This window comes from Terrapene carolina, unplaced genomic scaffold, assembly GCF_002925995.2.
Source record: "Terrapene carolina triunguis isolate 2854851 unplaced genomic scaffold, T_m_triunguis-2.0 Scaffold24, whole genome shotgun sequence".
In the NCBI taxonomy this organism is placed as follows: Eukaryota; Metazoa; Chordata; order Testudines; family Emydidae; genus Terrapene; species Terrapene triunguis.
The window spans coordinates 3,715,416-3,733,308 of record NW_020664375.1 but is presented as its reverse complement, the minus strand read 5'-3'; the positions used below and the strand labels follow the sequence as shown (position 1 = coordinate 3,733,308).

The following is a 17,893-nucleotide window of genomic DNA, read 5'->3' as shown; positions in this document are numbered from 1 at the left end:
CACTGCGCCCCCCTGGGTTGCCCGTGCCACCAGTGAGTAGAGCCCTGTGCGGTTGTAGCTGCATCTGATCCACTATCCGTGGATATGAAGTGGATATCCGCCGATTTGCAGGGCTCTACTAATTGTGTGTAGGAAGCTAGGGAGGAAGGAAGTTGCCACAAAACATACACTACTCTCAACTGTTAGAGGACTGAGTTGTACCTACTGCTAAGACACCCAGGAAGGTAGAACGGGGCTGTCTTCCCTCATAGAATGTTAATTTATTGTTAGTTATCCTAAATTTATTCTGTTGCCTCCCCTCTTCCCCGCACCCCCACACCAATAAAGTTCTCTGTTTTAACCCCTGTACTCGGTGTTTGCAAGTGAGGAAGTATTGCCCATAAAGAATGTGCAGGATTATGCATATATAGTTTCCCAGGTTTCTGCATGGGGACTCCAGTCAATATTAGAGCTTTAGGGTGTAAAAAAAAAAAAAAAAAAAACCACCACTAGAAAATTGAACCCAGACTTTTTTACTGCTGACAACACCTGCCAGAAAGTCTACAGACAATATTTAATTAAATTTTAAAAACATGCTTGACACTTGTTTCATATCACTGCAGGGGAATGTTAGTTTTAAAACTGTTTTCTTTCGAGTTTAAATAAGTGAAGAAACATTTTTACTGGACTAATGTTTTATAAATTTTGAGCCAAAAATCTTTTAAGTTTTGTAAAAGGTTAATTTGTAAAACTATTTTCAAAAATAAGGAACAGATCAAGAATTAATATGAAAATACAGACAGCCATTCTGAAGTGCATGTAGGTGTGATGTAAATGAAAAACACTAAATGTTTACAGAATAGTGAGAGTGTGTTTACAAGTTTCTGGTAAAACACTTTTGAGGAGCATTGCAGGCATCTAAATAGGCCTGTATTTTTAAAAGGCAAAAAACATTATTTCAATATTCAGTTGTCTTCATTAGGTCCTTGTGAAATATTTACTTGCCATATTAATAAATTCTCACTTGTGAAGGAAGGAGAATAAAAAGGCTAGCAATATTACATGTAACACCTACTGTTTGAAACCAATTTGTTCCTACTTTTTTTGCTCCTTTCCCTTCACTGCATTTGAATCTATGACCCACAGTTCACGCGTGATGACTGCTGCATGAAAGACAGCCACAGTTAGGTACAGAAATTAAAGGCCCCTGCAATCCTAGCTCGGCTCAAGTGAAAGAATACTACTTGGAGAATGGATCAATGAACTTGGTGGCGAGGTTAGGATTCTAGCTTTACACAAATCTAGGGGAGTAAGAACCTACAGAACTCCTCACCTAATTGCTATTACCCAGCCACTCCAAAAGGAAGTGTGTGAATAATATTAACTACACCACCTCAGATCAACCCTCACTTAGCAACTGTCATTATGGTACCTGGAGTGCAACCTCATACACTGCCACCTCCCACTGTCATGCAGCAATGGGACTGCTTCCTTTTCTCAGAGACTCAACCATACTCCAGATCCCTCCTTTTCAACAACTGCTGAGTTGCAGAAAACCATGGGAGCTACTTCTTCACCTATGGCAGCAAAAATTTGTTAAAGACTCAGTGTAAGGCGAAGGGGTCTAATGGAAAAAGAGTAGTTAACCTCCAAAATGCCAAAATATGAGAAACAGAAATTGCTTAGTTGTATTATGGTGATGAGGTATTTCAATTATTACTCTACTTTGTCATCATTACATTGGGAGCCAAAAGATTCACCTAAATATTTAGAAACCCTCACATTTAAAAAAAATTAGCGTGTGTAGGAGGGGTAACCTAAACACTGGAGCCTGACCTAATCCTGTAGTATCTATTTCTTTCTATAAACTGAATGTTAATTCACATTTTACTTTAAAAATGTATGTATTTAGTAAACTAAGGATAAAATTGCATAAATAACTGCTACGTCATTTTTAAACTATTATTTACTAACATTAAAGATGGAAAAATTTATCACATCATGCAGCTGATCCTATTCACACTGCAGGATTATACCAGGGCAGTTCGTTTCCTAGTGCTTTTTCCAGTATAATTTGAAAACTGAAAAAAAACCTCATTAGCTTGTAGTTAAAAACTAAGCAGGCACAGCAGCAATGTTTTAGAAAAAGCATTTAAGAACTGTGAATTTTTGTAAAGCTCAAGCTCTAAAAAGCAGGAAATTAAAATTTAAGGTTCCACTTTTAAATAAAATAAAACTCCAAGTACTCTGAATTACAGCAAACTACAGATATGGTCAAACAACTAACTCTGGCCTTGTACTCCACCATACTGTGTTGTAATTTCTAGATATGAGAAGATACCATACAGTTTTGCAGGTGGACATTTTTAGACTGTAGAAATATATTTTAGAAAAGCTACAAATGTAGTCGTCTGTTAAGCCCGATGCTTTATCAATACAGATTATTTCCCCCCCTCAAGTAATTTTTCCATGATCCTGATCTAGGAATTTTAGATACAGTATCTGGAACACTTATATAATTGGTGACAGATAAGCCCTGTGTGAATGGTAGCAAATAATAGCACTCAATACACTACTTCCCTTAAAAGACATCATTTTAACAATGCGCTTTTCTATGGAGAGTATTTGGTCATAACCACAGCTATAGTCTGTGCAATCAATGCATAAATAAGTTCAATATTATATAGTTTTTGTCGTCATTTGAGCTGAAAGGGTGATTGACAGATAAGGCTGTCTTGGTTTCTGGATTACATTATTAGGCCAGATTTAAGGTTGTCTGGGTGACCTCACCAATGATTATGTGTATTTCAGAAAGCATGGGGGAGTTATTTGTGCTAAAAAAAAAAAATCAAACCTTATAATTTGAATCACAATAGCAACTAGAGGCTACAGCCATGATCAAGGCCCCACGGCACCAGGTACAGTACGCACACAGAGGAAGAAGCAGTCATTACACAGAAGAATTTACAAACTAACTACATATGACATATAAAGGTTAAGAAAAAAGAAGTATCCCATTTTCCAAAGTGGAAGTAAGAAACAAAGATTAAGTACATTGCCCAACACAAGAGATCTGAGTCCCAATCCAGTGCCTGAACTGTACTATCATGTCTTCTTTGGGCACCTCAATTTAAATTTCCTTCGTTTTTAAATGGGTTACATTTAAAAAAAAAATCATTTAGGATTCTTCTTCTAAAAAAGACAGGTGAAGTAGTATGTCTGATCAACTTTACCTGTAATTTAACTAACCTACAGAACAGGAGTCGGCAACCTTTCGGAAGTAGTGTGCCAAGTCTTCATTTATTTACTCTAATTTAAGGTTTCACGTTCCGGTAATACATTTTATCGATTTTAGAAGGTCTCTTTCTATAAGTCTACAATATATAACTAAACTATTGTTGTTTGTAAAGTAAATAAGGTTTTTAAAATGTTTAAGAAGCTTCATTTAAAATTAAATTAAAATGCAAAGCCCTCTGGACCGGTGGCCAGGACCCGGGCAGTGTGAATGCCACTGAAAATCAGCTCACGTGCCGCATTTGGCACGCGTGCCATAGGTTGCCTACCCCTGCTATAGAAACTGCTTTGTAAAAGTTAGGATTTTCTTATACAATAAAAAAATTAAATAGTTGAGCAGTGTTTGGCAAAGGGGGTAACAGGACATAGGGAATTGGGCAACACGGGATGGTATGCTGTAGAAGGTATAGAGGCAAGGGGACGTTATGAGCAGTGTTCCCGCTAATTTTTTACGTCCATGTGCAGAATGAATTTTGTTATGTGCACATATTGGTGCGCACAACAAAATTCATGTGGTGGGGCCGAGGGGTTCAGAGTGTGAGAGGGGGATCAGGACTGAGGCAGAGCGTTGGGGTGCGGGGTGAGTGCTCTGGCTGGGGATGGGAGCTCAGGGCTAGGGCAGAGGGTTGGGGTCGGGGGGGAAAATGAGGGTTCTGGCTGGGGGTGCAGACTGGGGTGGGCTGGGGATGAGGGGTTCAGGGTGCAGGAGGGGGCTCAGGGCTGGAGCAGAGGGTTGGGTTCAGGGCATGAGGGCTCTGGCTCAGGGTGAAGGCTCTGGGGTGAGGGGCTCAGGATTGGGCCAGAGGATTTGAGTGCAAGCGGCGGTGGGGAGAGAGAGGACTCCCCGCAGCCCTCTCTTGCCGCAGCAGCTCAGGGCCAGGTAAGAGGCATCTCTCCCCGGTGCAAAAGAGGTTGTGATAGGGCAGTGGTTTTCAACCTGTGGTCTGCAGACCCCCAGTATCTGCAGCCTATGTCTAAGATTTTGAAAAGGGTCCATACTGCCATGTTTTACTGGTCCGCACAGGGGAAAAAAAAAAAAAAAGGGCTGAAAACCATTGCAATAGGTAAGGGTATGTCCTCTCTCCTCTCAACCGGTTGAAGCTGGAAAGGCCTCAGGTAATTATTACCCACTAGTCTGAATTTGATGTGTTCTGGTTTTGAGTTGTTTTTAAGGGGAAAAAAAGAAGAAAAAAAAGCAAGCCCCGAGGAAAGGATGTGAAATGTCCTATAGGTGGGATTTATTTTTCTTTCCCCAGCTGGTGAGTCTGTACATTGGCTTACTCACACCCTACAATAGCTGTGGTTTCTCAGTGCTGGAAAATTCCTACTTATCTGTTATGGGGATTCCGCAAAAGAAGTAAATCCCAATGTATTGGGGGCAGGGTTTCCCTGGCTTTGCTATCAGAAAGATGAGGATAGAGTGAATTCAGCTCAGTCTGTCACACCTGGGCTTTCCCTGGAAGATCTTGGTTGTCTGCACTGGAAGCAAGAAATGCAAAGCGTAAAAAGGGACAGTGTCAACTTCAAGTCCCCTGCTAGTTTTTGTCGTTTGACATGTTTAGTACCTGAAAGTTATTTTTTAAGTGGCCCTTTTAAGGTTGAACACATATCCTTACTTGTGCCTGCCACTTTTACTTATGGATTCTGATAGTCTAATTATGCAATTCAGTATCATTGCGGCAGTTACATTATGAAGGTGTCAGAGCTTCCTGAAGTTTCTCACAATCCCTACTACCCATGACTAAGCAAAATAAGCATTCAAATTTTTACTATTAACCTCCTCTGCCAGGTCAGCTCTGTAGTTAAGATAGTGACTAGGCTTTCATTATGACCCAAGTTTTGGTACACGTCTCTCCCTTTCCCCCCCAGACTAATTTCACCAGACCTATAGCCATCTGACTAAAAATTGTGTACTACTATACCAAAGGTGCATTGCGGGGGTTCTGTTTAAGACCTCAGAGGAGGTCGGTTTACACATAAATTTCTATACTGTCCAGTGTTTGATGTTTGTACATATACAATTTCTTGGATTTCAGATTTTTAAAGCAACTCTTAAAGAATAGGTAACTTATTCCTGCTGACTTCTCTTAATCCGTTTTGAATTCATGGCAGGATAGTAACCGTCACTGACAACCAAGTTTCAACATCAGCTTTTTATGCAGGAATTTTTCAGAAACTTACAAGTGTAAAATTATATGCATTTTTTTTCCTTTATTCACTCTTGTAACGCAAAGACTTGAACTTATCAAAACAAGCAATTTTTAAAAAATGTCAGGCTTTGTGCATCATAATGTAGCACAAAAGGACAGAAATCTAATTTTTTCCTCTCCTTTGCAAGTCATCTTTAAAACGTGAGTAGCTCCTCTTTATCAATCTTATATTCCCTTTCCTTTGGGAAATTCAACATTCAAACATTAAGGTTTCAGAAATACAAAGTTTCATGCTTGAAATATTTCCAACCCTCATAAGTCTGAGGACAGCCTAATATACAGATGAAAAATACCTAGATGACTCCTTTCATACCAAAGCCCAAAACCATGAAATGTTAAGAACAGAAGCTGCATACGGTTTATTCTTTTCTGTATTTAATAGGGGAACTTCTATTTAACAAATCTTCAACAAATATAGCTAACTGTTGTACTGTTAGAATTTCTTCCCTCTTCTTTTCTGTCCTATTACAGATCATGTGGCATCTTTCAGCATTGCTGTGTGTGTGGTATTCAGTTTTCCTTCTCTCCTCCCCCCCATCTCCATTGTGATCTGTTTTCCACCTATTAATCTATTCCACTGTATTTTCTGGCTCTCCTTCCTTCTCCCCTACAAAAATCCCAACTGCACATTTAAAATCTACTCAATCCTTTCCTCTTTCACCCACCTCATATCATAACCACCTAAACCCCTATATTGACCTTCCCCCACCCTCCAAGTTTAACAAAAGAGCCTGACATTTTCTTTTCCTTGGCTTTCCCTTCCATCCCGAAGAAAAGGCAGCAACACCTGAGCTGCTCTGCTCCAACTTCACTCTTAAAAAACAGCAGCAGCATTTAGCCTGCTTTATTTTGCCTCCATCCTTTCCTCTTAAGAGCAGTTGTCCCTCAGTTGCTCTGCTCTTAGGCTTGCTCTCTTGCTTCAGAGGCAGGAGAAAAATGACATCAGCCATGCTATATTCAGGATTTATAGGGTCCAGGGCAAAATGAATGACTTCCCTACCTCCCCCTTCGTGGTGTTCCACACACAACTCCACTATCTCCCATCCATCTTTTCTTCTGCCCCTCCTAATCTTGTTATGTATGTATACTTCGTTCTTATTAATCTTGCCAGTGCACCTACTGAGGTAGGGAACAACACTGCAGGCAAGTTAACTAACTCAGACAGCAAGAAGGTAGGAGGCCAGCAACCTGTAAAGGTGTACAGCACCAATCTCTTCCATGCTTTCTTCCCCTCCCTATGACACCCTCCTCCCCATCCATTTAGCAAAATAACTCCATTTCAGCCTCTCTTGTCTGTTGATACCTCTCATAGGGGGATTTCTTCCTCTCCTCAGTAGGATCTTCTCCCCCCAATTCCTTCCTGGAAGGCAGAGACTCCATCCACTCTCCTCTTCCTTCCCACAAAGCAGAGGGAGGCCTAGGTTCAGCTAACAGTGGCTCCAAATGCAGGCCACGCTGCATTCAGCTTAGGCCCTTCCATGTGTGTTCCTTCCCCTCTAGGGCCAGTTCTTCTCCACAGCAGTATGAAACATGGGCAGGTACACAAGAGACACACTTAGGAGTCTGTACTGAAAGTCATTCTGGCACCTTTTGCTGTACACTCTCCCTCCCCCCTGCCCCCCAACTTGCTCAGGTGCTGCATCTCTCCCATGCCTCCCAAGACAGCCCAAATATCCCAGTTCCCACTTCTCGTCCTTAAAAAAGGGCAGTGGCACTCCTCTTCAATGTGCAGCAGCACCTGGACAGCTTGTGTTCCCAGGCTTGTCCCCTGCCTTCAGAGGGAAGTGAGCCAGAAGCTCTGCTCATTAGTCCCAACTCACTAAGGTGATCCAAATTCTTGGGCAAGTGAGCTTTTCAAGCCTGACAGACTATAAAATATAGAGCTTTTAGTAACCATCTTCACTAACTTTTTCAGTTTAAAAGATGCAGGTCTACATGACTACAGAAAAGGTCTAGTGTTTCTATAGTGGATGCCATTATGCATCTTTTGACCAATTTTAAACAATATTTTAAAAACCTAAAGAGCACCTCAATTCCCAAAATACTATCTGAAATTCCATGAAAAATTTATTCACTGTTTAATTTGATCTAGAACAGAATATTAAACTTATTTTGGATAGTGATTCAGTCCTGCAAACAAAGTTCTTGGAGAAGGCATTTGGTCTTATATGCAGAGCCACTTCAACAATAGTTCTTAACATATGACCATAAAGAAAACGAAAATGCTGATACACATCATTCTAGACATATCAGTTCATAAAAACCAAGTCATTTCTCTTATAACTATATACACTAGCTCTTAATTCCACATATCGAATGCACAAGATGTCCCCTATGATCTTGTTACACAATTATAGATACAAGAAAAATATTTAGCCAAAACAGTTCTGTTATCCACTAATGCAAAAAATGAGAACAGAGAATGTTATGCACTATTATCAGTGCAAGAATATTGTTTAATACCCCAAAGTATGCTTAGGGGCTTTTCCTGTTCATGAATTCAGTAGCCTGTTTATAAGTGGAGATGTTCTTATATCATTCCCTGTAAAGAGAGAAAATAGGATCCAATATAAAAAACATCAGTCCACTATGGAGACATACTTGATTTTAAAGGCATAAAACTTAAAGTCTCAGATAAAAGTAACAACTGTTGATAGGGCCTTAAACAAATACTTGATATATTTAAATCTTCAAGCAGAATGATCCTCCAAAATTTTCTAGGTTAAGGCCTCTATTCAAAAACTGATTTTAAAATGACATTGCATTCATTGCTCCTTGTTTATTGTGTCTAGTTCTAGATCGTTTGTTCCTTTTATGTAAAAAAAAAAAAAAAAAAAATTTATATACTTCCTCCCACCACCCCCAAACGTCTGAGGCCTACGAAGTAAAACTGGGCTCAGAGTACAGCACCTCTCTCTTACCGTAACAGTAAAGATTCTGCAGGCCAATTTATGCACTTAGTGTGACACCGATACAACCCCACCACCCTTCTTCGGGCTGCACACATGGAACCAAGGACAGTATTTCAATTATTCTAAAAGATTCAAATGAGTATTTTGCTGATTAGGAGGGCACTATTAATCTCCATTTATAAAAGTTTCTCCTTTGGATCCTTTGACTAGCTGGCTGCCTGAAAAACACTAGCAGCATGCCAAGGTTCACTGAGCAAGTGTCATTTAAATATTATTTAAAGTAAGAAATTAGACATGATATTCCAATTTTTCTAATCAAAACACCACAATTCCAGAACCTAAACAAAAGAAAGGGTAATATTCATTGTAGTTTAGGGAAGAAACAAAATCAACATTTGAAGGGTAGGAGGGGACAGGAACCATGCAGATACAATATATGGGGGATAAATACACCTCTACCTCGATACAACGCTGTCCTCGGGAGCCAAAAAATCTTACCGCATTATAGGTGAAACCGCGTTATATCGAACTTGCTTTGATCCGCCGGAGTGCGCAGCCCCGCCCCCCCGGAGCACTGCTTTACCGAGTTATATCAGAATTCGTGTTATATCGGGGTAGAGGTGTACTGTGAGTATGAATCCATGTGATAATGGTAGGCCATTAACATATTTTCAAAAAGAGAGAAAAAGGTATCACCTGGTTCAACAAATTTAACACCTTTGATAGCCTCACCTGTCCTCTATCCATTAATTCATCTCATCAGGACTTAGTGTAATGCCCCAAGTCTGTTAAAAATAAAATGGTTGTTTTAAAACTATTCACAATCTATCAGATAAGCATTTTCTCTTCCCTTCAGCCTCACAACTGCAGAATTTCCCAACAAAGTTGCATCTACTTGTTGCCTAGGACCAGTAACAATCAGCAATGAACCAATGATAGGTTTAAAGGTGGATACTTCGTGATTTCTTAGGGCTGGAAATGGGAATTCAACCCTTTCAATGGTGTAAATTTCCTATGGGATACAGGCTGCCAGTGGGTTACAGCACATGCTTATAGTCCTGGAAGGTCCTGAGATATCAGACCTTAAAATCATAACACGGTAGAAAGAAAGAAAAAAAAAATCTGTTTTTATGGCTTCCCCCAATCTTTGTACAGTTGAACTGATTAAGTAAAGCAAACGGCTTTACAAGCAGAGGGATGCAAAGGATAACCAACAAGTCTTTAAATATGTCTAGAATATTTTCTATTTAATAAGTGCCATATTCTGAATATATGAATGAACTTTTCAGACCATACTATCAGCACTCATTTCAGAAGACATGCATAACACATATTTGTGGCCTTGCTACTGAAAAGTAATACGCCTAACAGATTCACATCAATGGGGGAGGGATAGCTCAGTGGTTTGAGCATTGGCCTGCTAAATCCAGGGTTGTGAGTTCAATCCTTGAGGAAGCCATTTAGGGATCTGGGGATTGGTCCTGCTTTGAGCAGGGGGTTGGACTAGATGACCTCCTGAGGTCCCTTCCAAGTCTGGAATAACAGGATCATACAAAGGCTCACGAGAGTCAAGTGACCACATTTACCCACAAATGGCAAAGACACAAGTGAGTTAACAACATCATCCGAGATGAAGATAGACAAACTCTGCACCATTTGGTTATTTTTTTTAGATAGACAGATTAGAGAGAGAGAGAGAGAGATAGCGCATTTAAAGAATTTCAGAAATAGATTTGAGATTTTGCGATTTTACATGGACTATTTTGTATTTCTCCTCCTTTAAAGCCAGACTCCATTAGTATCATGAATACACCTATACACAGCTCAAAGGAAGGAAGCGTTATGGTTATGATACCGGGCTGGAATTCAACATACCTGGGTTTTATTCCCATCTTTGCCACACATTTCCTGTGTGACCTCAGGAAAGTTACCTACTCTCGCTGTGCTTCAACTCACCATCTGTTAAATGATACTACTTCCATTTCTTCCCCTCCCACTATCCTTGCCTGGCATATCTATTTTCAATGTAAAATGTTCATAGATTTTAAGGCCAGAAGATACCAATATAATCTAGTTGAGTGATTCTCAACCTATTTACCATTGTGGGCCGTATATGCAGCTCTCTGTGTTATGTGGCCTGCATCCACACAAATATATATATACTACCTGTATGGCCCTGAAGATGTCACACGGGACACAGCTATGTGCTGATTGGGCAGGAAGCAGTCCACGGCTTCAGAACCACTGATCTAGTCTGACCTCCTGCATAACAGGCTGTAGAACTTCCTCAAAATAATTCCTGTTTGAACCAGAGCATCTCTTTTAGAAAAAGATTTCAGGGTAAGTACTGCATTATGTATATTACTCCTTGGGAAATTCTGTGCCACTGCGCAATGCAGAATTTTGCAGAAATTAATGTTGTGCACGCAGAATTACCATCCCCGCCACCCACAGAAATGGGCTGCAGAGATGTTGCCCACTACTAAGGGCCACTGGACCTGGCAGAGCCCAGCTCGCAAATAGAAGACATGGGGTGGGAGCTGGAAGGTTCCCAGCAGCTGCAGTTCCCAGCACGCCCTGAAGGAAAGAGGCAGCAGCGCACAGGAAACTCCGTGTAAGCCCAGGACCCAACATCAGGCTGTTTCTCCCTCTGGATTCCTGGTCCTAGGGGTTAGAGGGTGTGAGTGTCTGGGCTGGAGCGGGGGGGCCGCAGCTGGTCTCAGGTGGGGGCAGGGGGAGTAGGTGTCTGTGCTGGGGGGAGGGGTTGTGAGTGTCTGGCACCCAGGGAGGGCTCTGGAGGGTAGAAGGTGACAGAGAAACTGGAAGCAAGCTGTCCTAGGGGTTTCTTTAACTCGCTGCTCAGACATACTTCCTGACAGGTATTTTTAAATAAATTACATAATCACACCAGTTTCAATTATTTTGGTAGTGTTATTTTGACAAATAAAATTTGCAGAATTCTAAAATATTGTGCACAGAATTTTTAATTTTTTTGGCACAGAATGCCCCCAGGAGTAGTATATGCATATCAACTAGCACAATGCCCCCTCCCCACCCTCAAAATCTGTCGCAGCCTCTAGGCACTACTGTAACAGCAATACTCATACCATATGACATTTGGAAAGCTACAAAAATGAGCTAGAGTATCTTATTTATATTATTCCACACTAATGTCCATAACGCCTCTCTTGATTTATGACAAGAAATCTGGCTGAAATTCAAACACTACTTATGCTACATCGAGTACTAAAACTTTTTGAACATGCACAAACCTTGAGAGCTAACAACATTGATTTGTTGAATAAGTAAATATTTTGTAACAGATGAAGCATCAGACCTACAAACATGACAGAGGAATATTGCACCCTTTAAGTAAAGTAAGTGTCTACACACACTTATTTTTTAAAAATGTTTTAAAATAGAATACTGTACACCCAGGAATAATGGAACATATTCAACCATTTCTTCCACTGGGGCTTTTTTAAAAATCTATGCCTTTAAGCTCAAGCAGACCTGGAATACAGAAAGACAACCAACCAATCTGAAATCCATACACCCACTTCCAATATCTAAGAAATTTTACTTGTAGGATTTTACTTCAAACTGCTCAAGATACTTCAAAACAAGACCAGCAACTCAAGTTTCCAGGTATGGTACTGCTTGCAAAATTGTAACTTGCTTCACCTTCCTCCACATTCATATAAGCATGTTAGACAATTGATTTTAATAAACATAAGGAAAATTTGGAATTTATTAACATGATCTATGAAGCAACAGCTCAGTAATAATTTACAGAACATGGATTACACCACCCCCTCTTTAGAGCACTTTTACACAAGTCTCATGGTACCAATACCCAAGTTCCCCTGCTCCCAGCACTGCCATTATATTAGACAAGCAGTGTAATTATTTTAAAGCAAATGTTTCTCTTCTGTTCTGGTGAAAACAAATTAATCCAAAAGATTTTTTTAAAAGGCTCAAAAATAAGTCACTGTACTACACTTAGATTTTTCTACTAAAATATTTTCCTTAACTACTTTTCAAGCACTCTGCTATAATTAAAAAATAAGGATGCTGAATTATATGTTAGCAGAAAATTGACAGCCAGCATTAAAGGGATACAGTCAACTTAATTCACACTGGCAGTAAAATATTTGTAAACACACTGCTACAAGTAATACCTAGCATAAGAATAATGGAAAGATCAGCACAGGGAAAGAATATTGTGTTTTGTGCATTTGATAGCACTGCACATAGCTACTTAATTATTTTTCCCTGTTTGCGTGGGGCGTCTTCACAACAGGGGAGATGCAAACTCTTTCATAATAGAAATTGTATAAAACTTGTGAAGGAGACTGAAGCACAGATGTAGTATATGAAACTACTTTTACTTTTTTAATCAATTAGACTTCAAAGTTGCTTGTCTTTAAATAATAACATGTTTGATTTTGAACAGTATATTCCAAATTGATTAGACTCAATGAATAGGGGAGTTAGTAACAGTCCTGAACCCAATATATTACATAAGCTGCAGAATTCTAATACAAAAGCCAAACAATTACATTTTATTAAATGAAGGTTTGTCACGAGGAATAAATGTCAACTTTGACTAAATACCACAAGAACATTAATAAGGGCTCCCCTTGCAATCTAATTCCAATATTATAACTCTTCCCTTCTCCTCCAAGCATTTTTTTAAGCCTTCACTACCTGAGAAAAGCAGGAACAAGGGAAGGAAAGTATCAGATGTATTCAAACTACTGGAGACATCAAGATACCAAAGAGTGCCTTTTGCACCTTCATGTCTGACCTTCTAGTGAACAGCTGAGAGATATTTCCTATAAAACTGGTTTCAGTGCACCAGTAACAAGGATCTCAGCATTTCAATTAGGATACAAGAGCCTTCCATCCTATACCCAGGCTCTCCCCGCCCCATAAAAAGCCATACTAATCGCAGAGATTGAAAGCACACCTTCCAAACTAATATTTTCAGGATTCATTGTTGCAAAATAAAGTTGAAAGTTTTGAAAACAGTAATTCTTCAGTTTTATATCACCACACAATAATGCCAAAATACACAATTACATAATACATCAAAGTTTCAATTTTGTCCAGCCTATAATGCATGCAATACATTGTTCAGTGACATAACATGCATCTACTCTAGACTAGACTTTCAATATACCACAGAACACAAGGTGTGTGGGTCCAATGTTATAATATACACACCATTCTGATTTGTTAAGTGTGAGGGCAGCACCCAATGAAATTCATTCTACAATGACACATCCTACAGAGCATTACCACCTTACAAGACAGGACCTCTAGTGTCAGACTATAATCCTTATTCTCAGCAAGTGCTCAGAGGGAGAAAGGAGTAAACTCCCTCCTAGGTGGAACACAGGACTGTCTTCCCCCTTTCCTTTGAGAATTATTTTAGTCTCAGGGAGGCTATCAGAAATAAGGAGGACCATGATCCTAACCTTCTTCGCACTCTAGCCAGTAGAGCTTGCCAGACATAGGAGGGGTAGTCACATTGCAACCACCTTCTATGAATGGGAACATCAGTAAGAATTCTGCCTCTAAGGGTATGTCTACACTGCAATTAGACACCCGCAGCTGGACTGTGCCAGTTGACTCAGAATAAGGGGCTGTTTAATTGCAGTGTAGAGTTTGGGCTCTGCAGCCCATGCTCTGGGAACCTCCCACCTCACAGGGGTCCCTAGAACCTGGATTCCAGTGCGAGCCCGAACATCTACACCACAATTAAACAGCCCCTTAGCCCAATCCCGAGTTAGCTGGCACGGGCCAGCTGTGGTTTTTAAAAGCAATGTAGATATACTCTAAGACAATTCCTCCTTGAACTCCTCCTGAAACAGTATGACTCCACGCTTCTCCCAATGTGCGACTGAGTAAACAGCACAACAGAGTCCTTAATGTTTTGGCTAGTGAATTCTGAATTATGCAGATAGGATTTCATAACTAGAGAGTCTAGGAGTTTTGTTAGCTATTGTTCTTTCATGCACAGACTTAATTAAATTATTCTAACTCCAGGAACAGTACAACAGAATTGCAGGTTACAGCAAAATACATGGCTGTTATGTCACTTCTAGCAATAAAAAATTACCTATCAAATGTTGATGACCTGTTCTGTCATCCAGCCTAAATCCCTCCCAGTGCAAGGCTAGATCGAACAGTATATATGTAAGCTTCACATGCGAGAAGTGACCAGAGCATAAGTAGTGCATCTTAAACTATATTAACTTTGAATCATGCTAGGACAGTAACTTAAACAATCTTGAAGTAACACAAGCTAAATTTGTAAATAGAATGAAACTTTTTTGCATGAATTTCTTGCCAAATACTTTGTATTGAATAGTAACATTCTGATTCTTTTACTCTCCAAATAATTCTCTTGATTTGTCATTTCTAAATGACAAATTTTAGTCAGAAATCATTTCGCAAGGTAACCTGCATCTTACGTATTTCCAGTATGCAGAGCCAGAAAATGTTACAAGGAAAATTCAGATAGAAGATTGGGATATTTGCCTATTTATATTAATTTTACAGACTTCATGTGTTCACATAATAAAAAGGTAACATCTAACGCATTTGTAGAAGTCTGCTTCAAAAGTCACAAAATATACCACATTATATTATTGTATCAGACATATTGCCATATAAACACTAAACATTAAATTCATCAATTAAAATACAAATACACAGGATGGCAAGAATCAAATCTTAGCGGTTAGAATTGAATTTGCTTTACTACTTGATTTCACAAAACACAAACTACAAGGTAATGTACTGAAGTTGCAAGAGACCTGTAAGGAACAGCATAAACATCCTAATTTTTTTTTTTTTTAAAGTGTTCTCAAACTCCACCTCAAAGTCAGTTTCTAGTGATTCTCAGTACTATTTAAAGGTTCCTATTATAACATCTACATATTAGATGTCAATTAAAATAATAAAGATGTAAGTGATTTGATGTCATGCTCCCATCTCATAGATATTGAAAAGTTTGTCAATAACTTTAAACTCATAAGCAACAAGCAAAACCTTATTTTGTAAAACATAAGCTCAAAGAAAAATGTTTTTGAAAAAATTCTAATATTAAGCTTTGCCATTATGCCAGAAAGAAATTTACCCTATATTGAGGCCTTAAATACTGAATTCAACACACTTGGAGATATGGTTTGAAAATCAGACAAGAATAATGGAAAGGACATATTCATGTAAAAACATTCGCATCCAGCATGGACACAATAGGATGAGAGAAGTGTCAAATGCAAAGCTACTAAATCCAACGTAGAAACCAGAGGAATATCAAATAGCTCAATATCTATTGCTGCAACGGGGCTATCTATTAATGGGTTCCAATTATTTTGTACACAAATGTTTTCCTCCTGTTTTCAGTCTTAAGATACAAACTGACAGATACTCCAGCTGCACAGCCTTTGTCACTAGCTTGTGGATGGGGAGCTAAATGTGCTACAGGTTGATAAGGATTATGCCAGCTCTGCAAACGCTGTATTTAGGAAAGCAACGAGAAGAATCTTGCAATGCGCAAGAGAGTTTGCCTTAACCACAGTGGGGGGTTACACATTTCAGCCGATGTGTATATTCATTCCTACTATTTATTTCCCTGTTTACCTCCCCCCTCCCCTTTCTCTTTCTCCTCCCTGTCCGGCCATCTTGGGCCGACAGGAGCAGCCATTACTTAACTAAATGACAGGGCCAACAACTTTTCACAGAAACAAACGTGTGCGTATAAAGACCAGGCAGGCTCCAGACTGTGCCATTCCCTAGGAGCAGCGCAGGAGCGGGGCAGCCGGGGAGTCACTCCGCTAGAAGTTACACATTTCAGGCAGCTGGATCCAGCCAACAAACAAGTCACTTAGCGACTGACTCCGAAGCGACACACAACTCCCGCACTAGAGCGATCCCAACCCAAGAGGCCGCGTTTCCGCCGCTCCAGCCAACAGCGGGGTGAGGGGCGCAGGCCCGGGATTTGGCAGGGAGCGCGCAGCCTGAGCCCAATACAAACGGGGTTAAAATCACTAGGGAGGGTCCGAGGGAAACCAACGTCAGCAGCGCCGCACACCCACCCTCTCGGGCCACCCCGCGCTCCTCGCCGCTTGCTCCAGAGCCGGAGACTCCGGCCTGACGCGCAGGCACTTTCCGTCCCAGTTCTGAGCAAGCCCCAGAAAGTGCCTGAGAGAAGCCGCAGGCCGCGCTCCGTGCCCGCTCCCCGGGCTGTACGTGCGCTCGGGGGCAGCTCCGGGCTGTATGTGCCCGGCGGGGCGGGGGAGGGCTCCTAACACACACGGAGCGCCAGGAGAGAGGCGAGGGGCGAGCCCGTAGGCCAGGGGGGAGCGCAGTGCCCCAGCGCGTCTCTCCCCCCGGGCTGTGGCGGTGCCACCCCATGCCCACGCGCACACACACGCCGTGCAGGCTCGGGGGGAGGGTGGCGGGGCTGGGCTGGCTCCCTCCTCCCCCCATCCTCTTACCTTTAACAGCAAGGCCTTCGTTCTGGCGCCATCTTCATGAAGCCTCAGAAACCCGAAGACTCGGCTGCGGAGGGGGAGCGGGAGGGGGAGAGAAGCACAAGGCGCAGCGTTAGTCAGGGAGAAGCCCCCGCACGGGCTCGCTGACAGAGCGCGGCCGGCCGGGAGCCCGCACAAGACCCGCACGGAGACGGGCGCCCTGGCCCTGCCCGAGCTGGGCGCCGCGGCAGGGAGGGGAGAGCGGCGGGACACGGAGGCAGGGGGGGGCGCGGGTACCTGTCGAGGCCGGAGAGGGCTGCTCTCTCCTCGGCTGTCAGGCTAGCGAAGTCCTCCTCGCTCTGGCCGTTCGCTTTCCCCGCCGCCATTTTCTTTTCCTCATCACCGAAAGGAGCAGCAGAGGCGGCGGCAGCGGCGGCGAGCGACACTCCGCACGATTTCATGGAAACGCAGCGTAATTAACTCACAATCACAACCGCCCCCCCGGCGCGCCCCCAACGCCCCCCAGTGCCGGGCGGGGCGGGGCGCCCGACACACACACCACAACTTTTATTACAACAACAACAGCCGGCAGGGAGGGGGAGGGAGGGAGGCGGGGGGAAGCCCCGCAGCTCGGAGGAGGAGGGAGGGGGAAGAGCGCCCCAGCGCTGGAGGCTCGGGGGGAGGAGGAAGAAGAGGAGGAGGCTGCAGGCGGCGATGGCGGCGGAGCCGTGTTTACATCGCTGCTGCGCTGCTGGCCCCGGCGGCGCGGGGTGAGTGGAGTCGGGGTGACAGGGTCCCCCCGCCCGCCCGCGCAGGGTATATTTGTTGCCTGTACAAACTTCCCCAGCAGCTGCACAAAGTTGTTGTAATTGTGTCACACAGCGAACCCCACGCCGCCACCGTGACCCCCTTGCCCCCCCGCCCGCCCGGGTCCGTCCAGCCAATCGCCGCCTCCCCAGCGCTGCACGTGACCTTTGTTGACTTACGTCAGTCATAGCGCTCTTCCACC

General features: G+C 42.2%; 1 protein-coding gene across 6 annotated transcripts in view; it reads right to left on the bottom strand.

The window, feature by feature from the left end:
* The window catches only part of LOC112113708 (lysine-specific demethylase 6A), a 289,994-nt gene extending 272,540 nt beyond the window's left edge, over nt 1-17,454 (bottom strand). For 2 of the 6 annotated variants that reach the window (XM_026650231.1, XM_026650232.1), the window contains exons 1-2: nt 17,182-17,454; nt 16,909-16,972 (exon numbers count right to left, since the gene is read on the bottom strand). In XM_026650231.1, the coding sequence (XP_026506016.1) occupies nt 16,909-16,972; nt 17,182-17,345 (228 nt within the window). In that variant the 5' untranslated portion in view covers nt 17,346-17,454. Of the gene's footprint in view, nt 1-16,506; nt 16,570-16,908; nt 16,973-17,181 lie in introns of those variants that run through there. The other 4 variants (XM_029911180.1, XM_029911181.1, XM_026650245.1 and 1 more) reach the window with 3 other exon arrangements.
* Nucleotides 17,455-17,893: the final 439 nt, after the last annotated feature.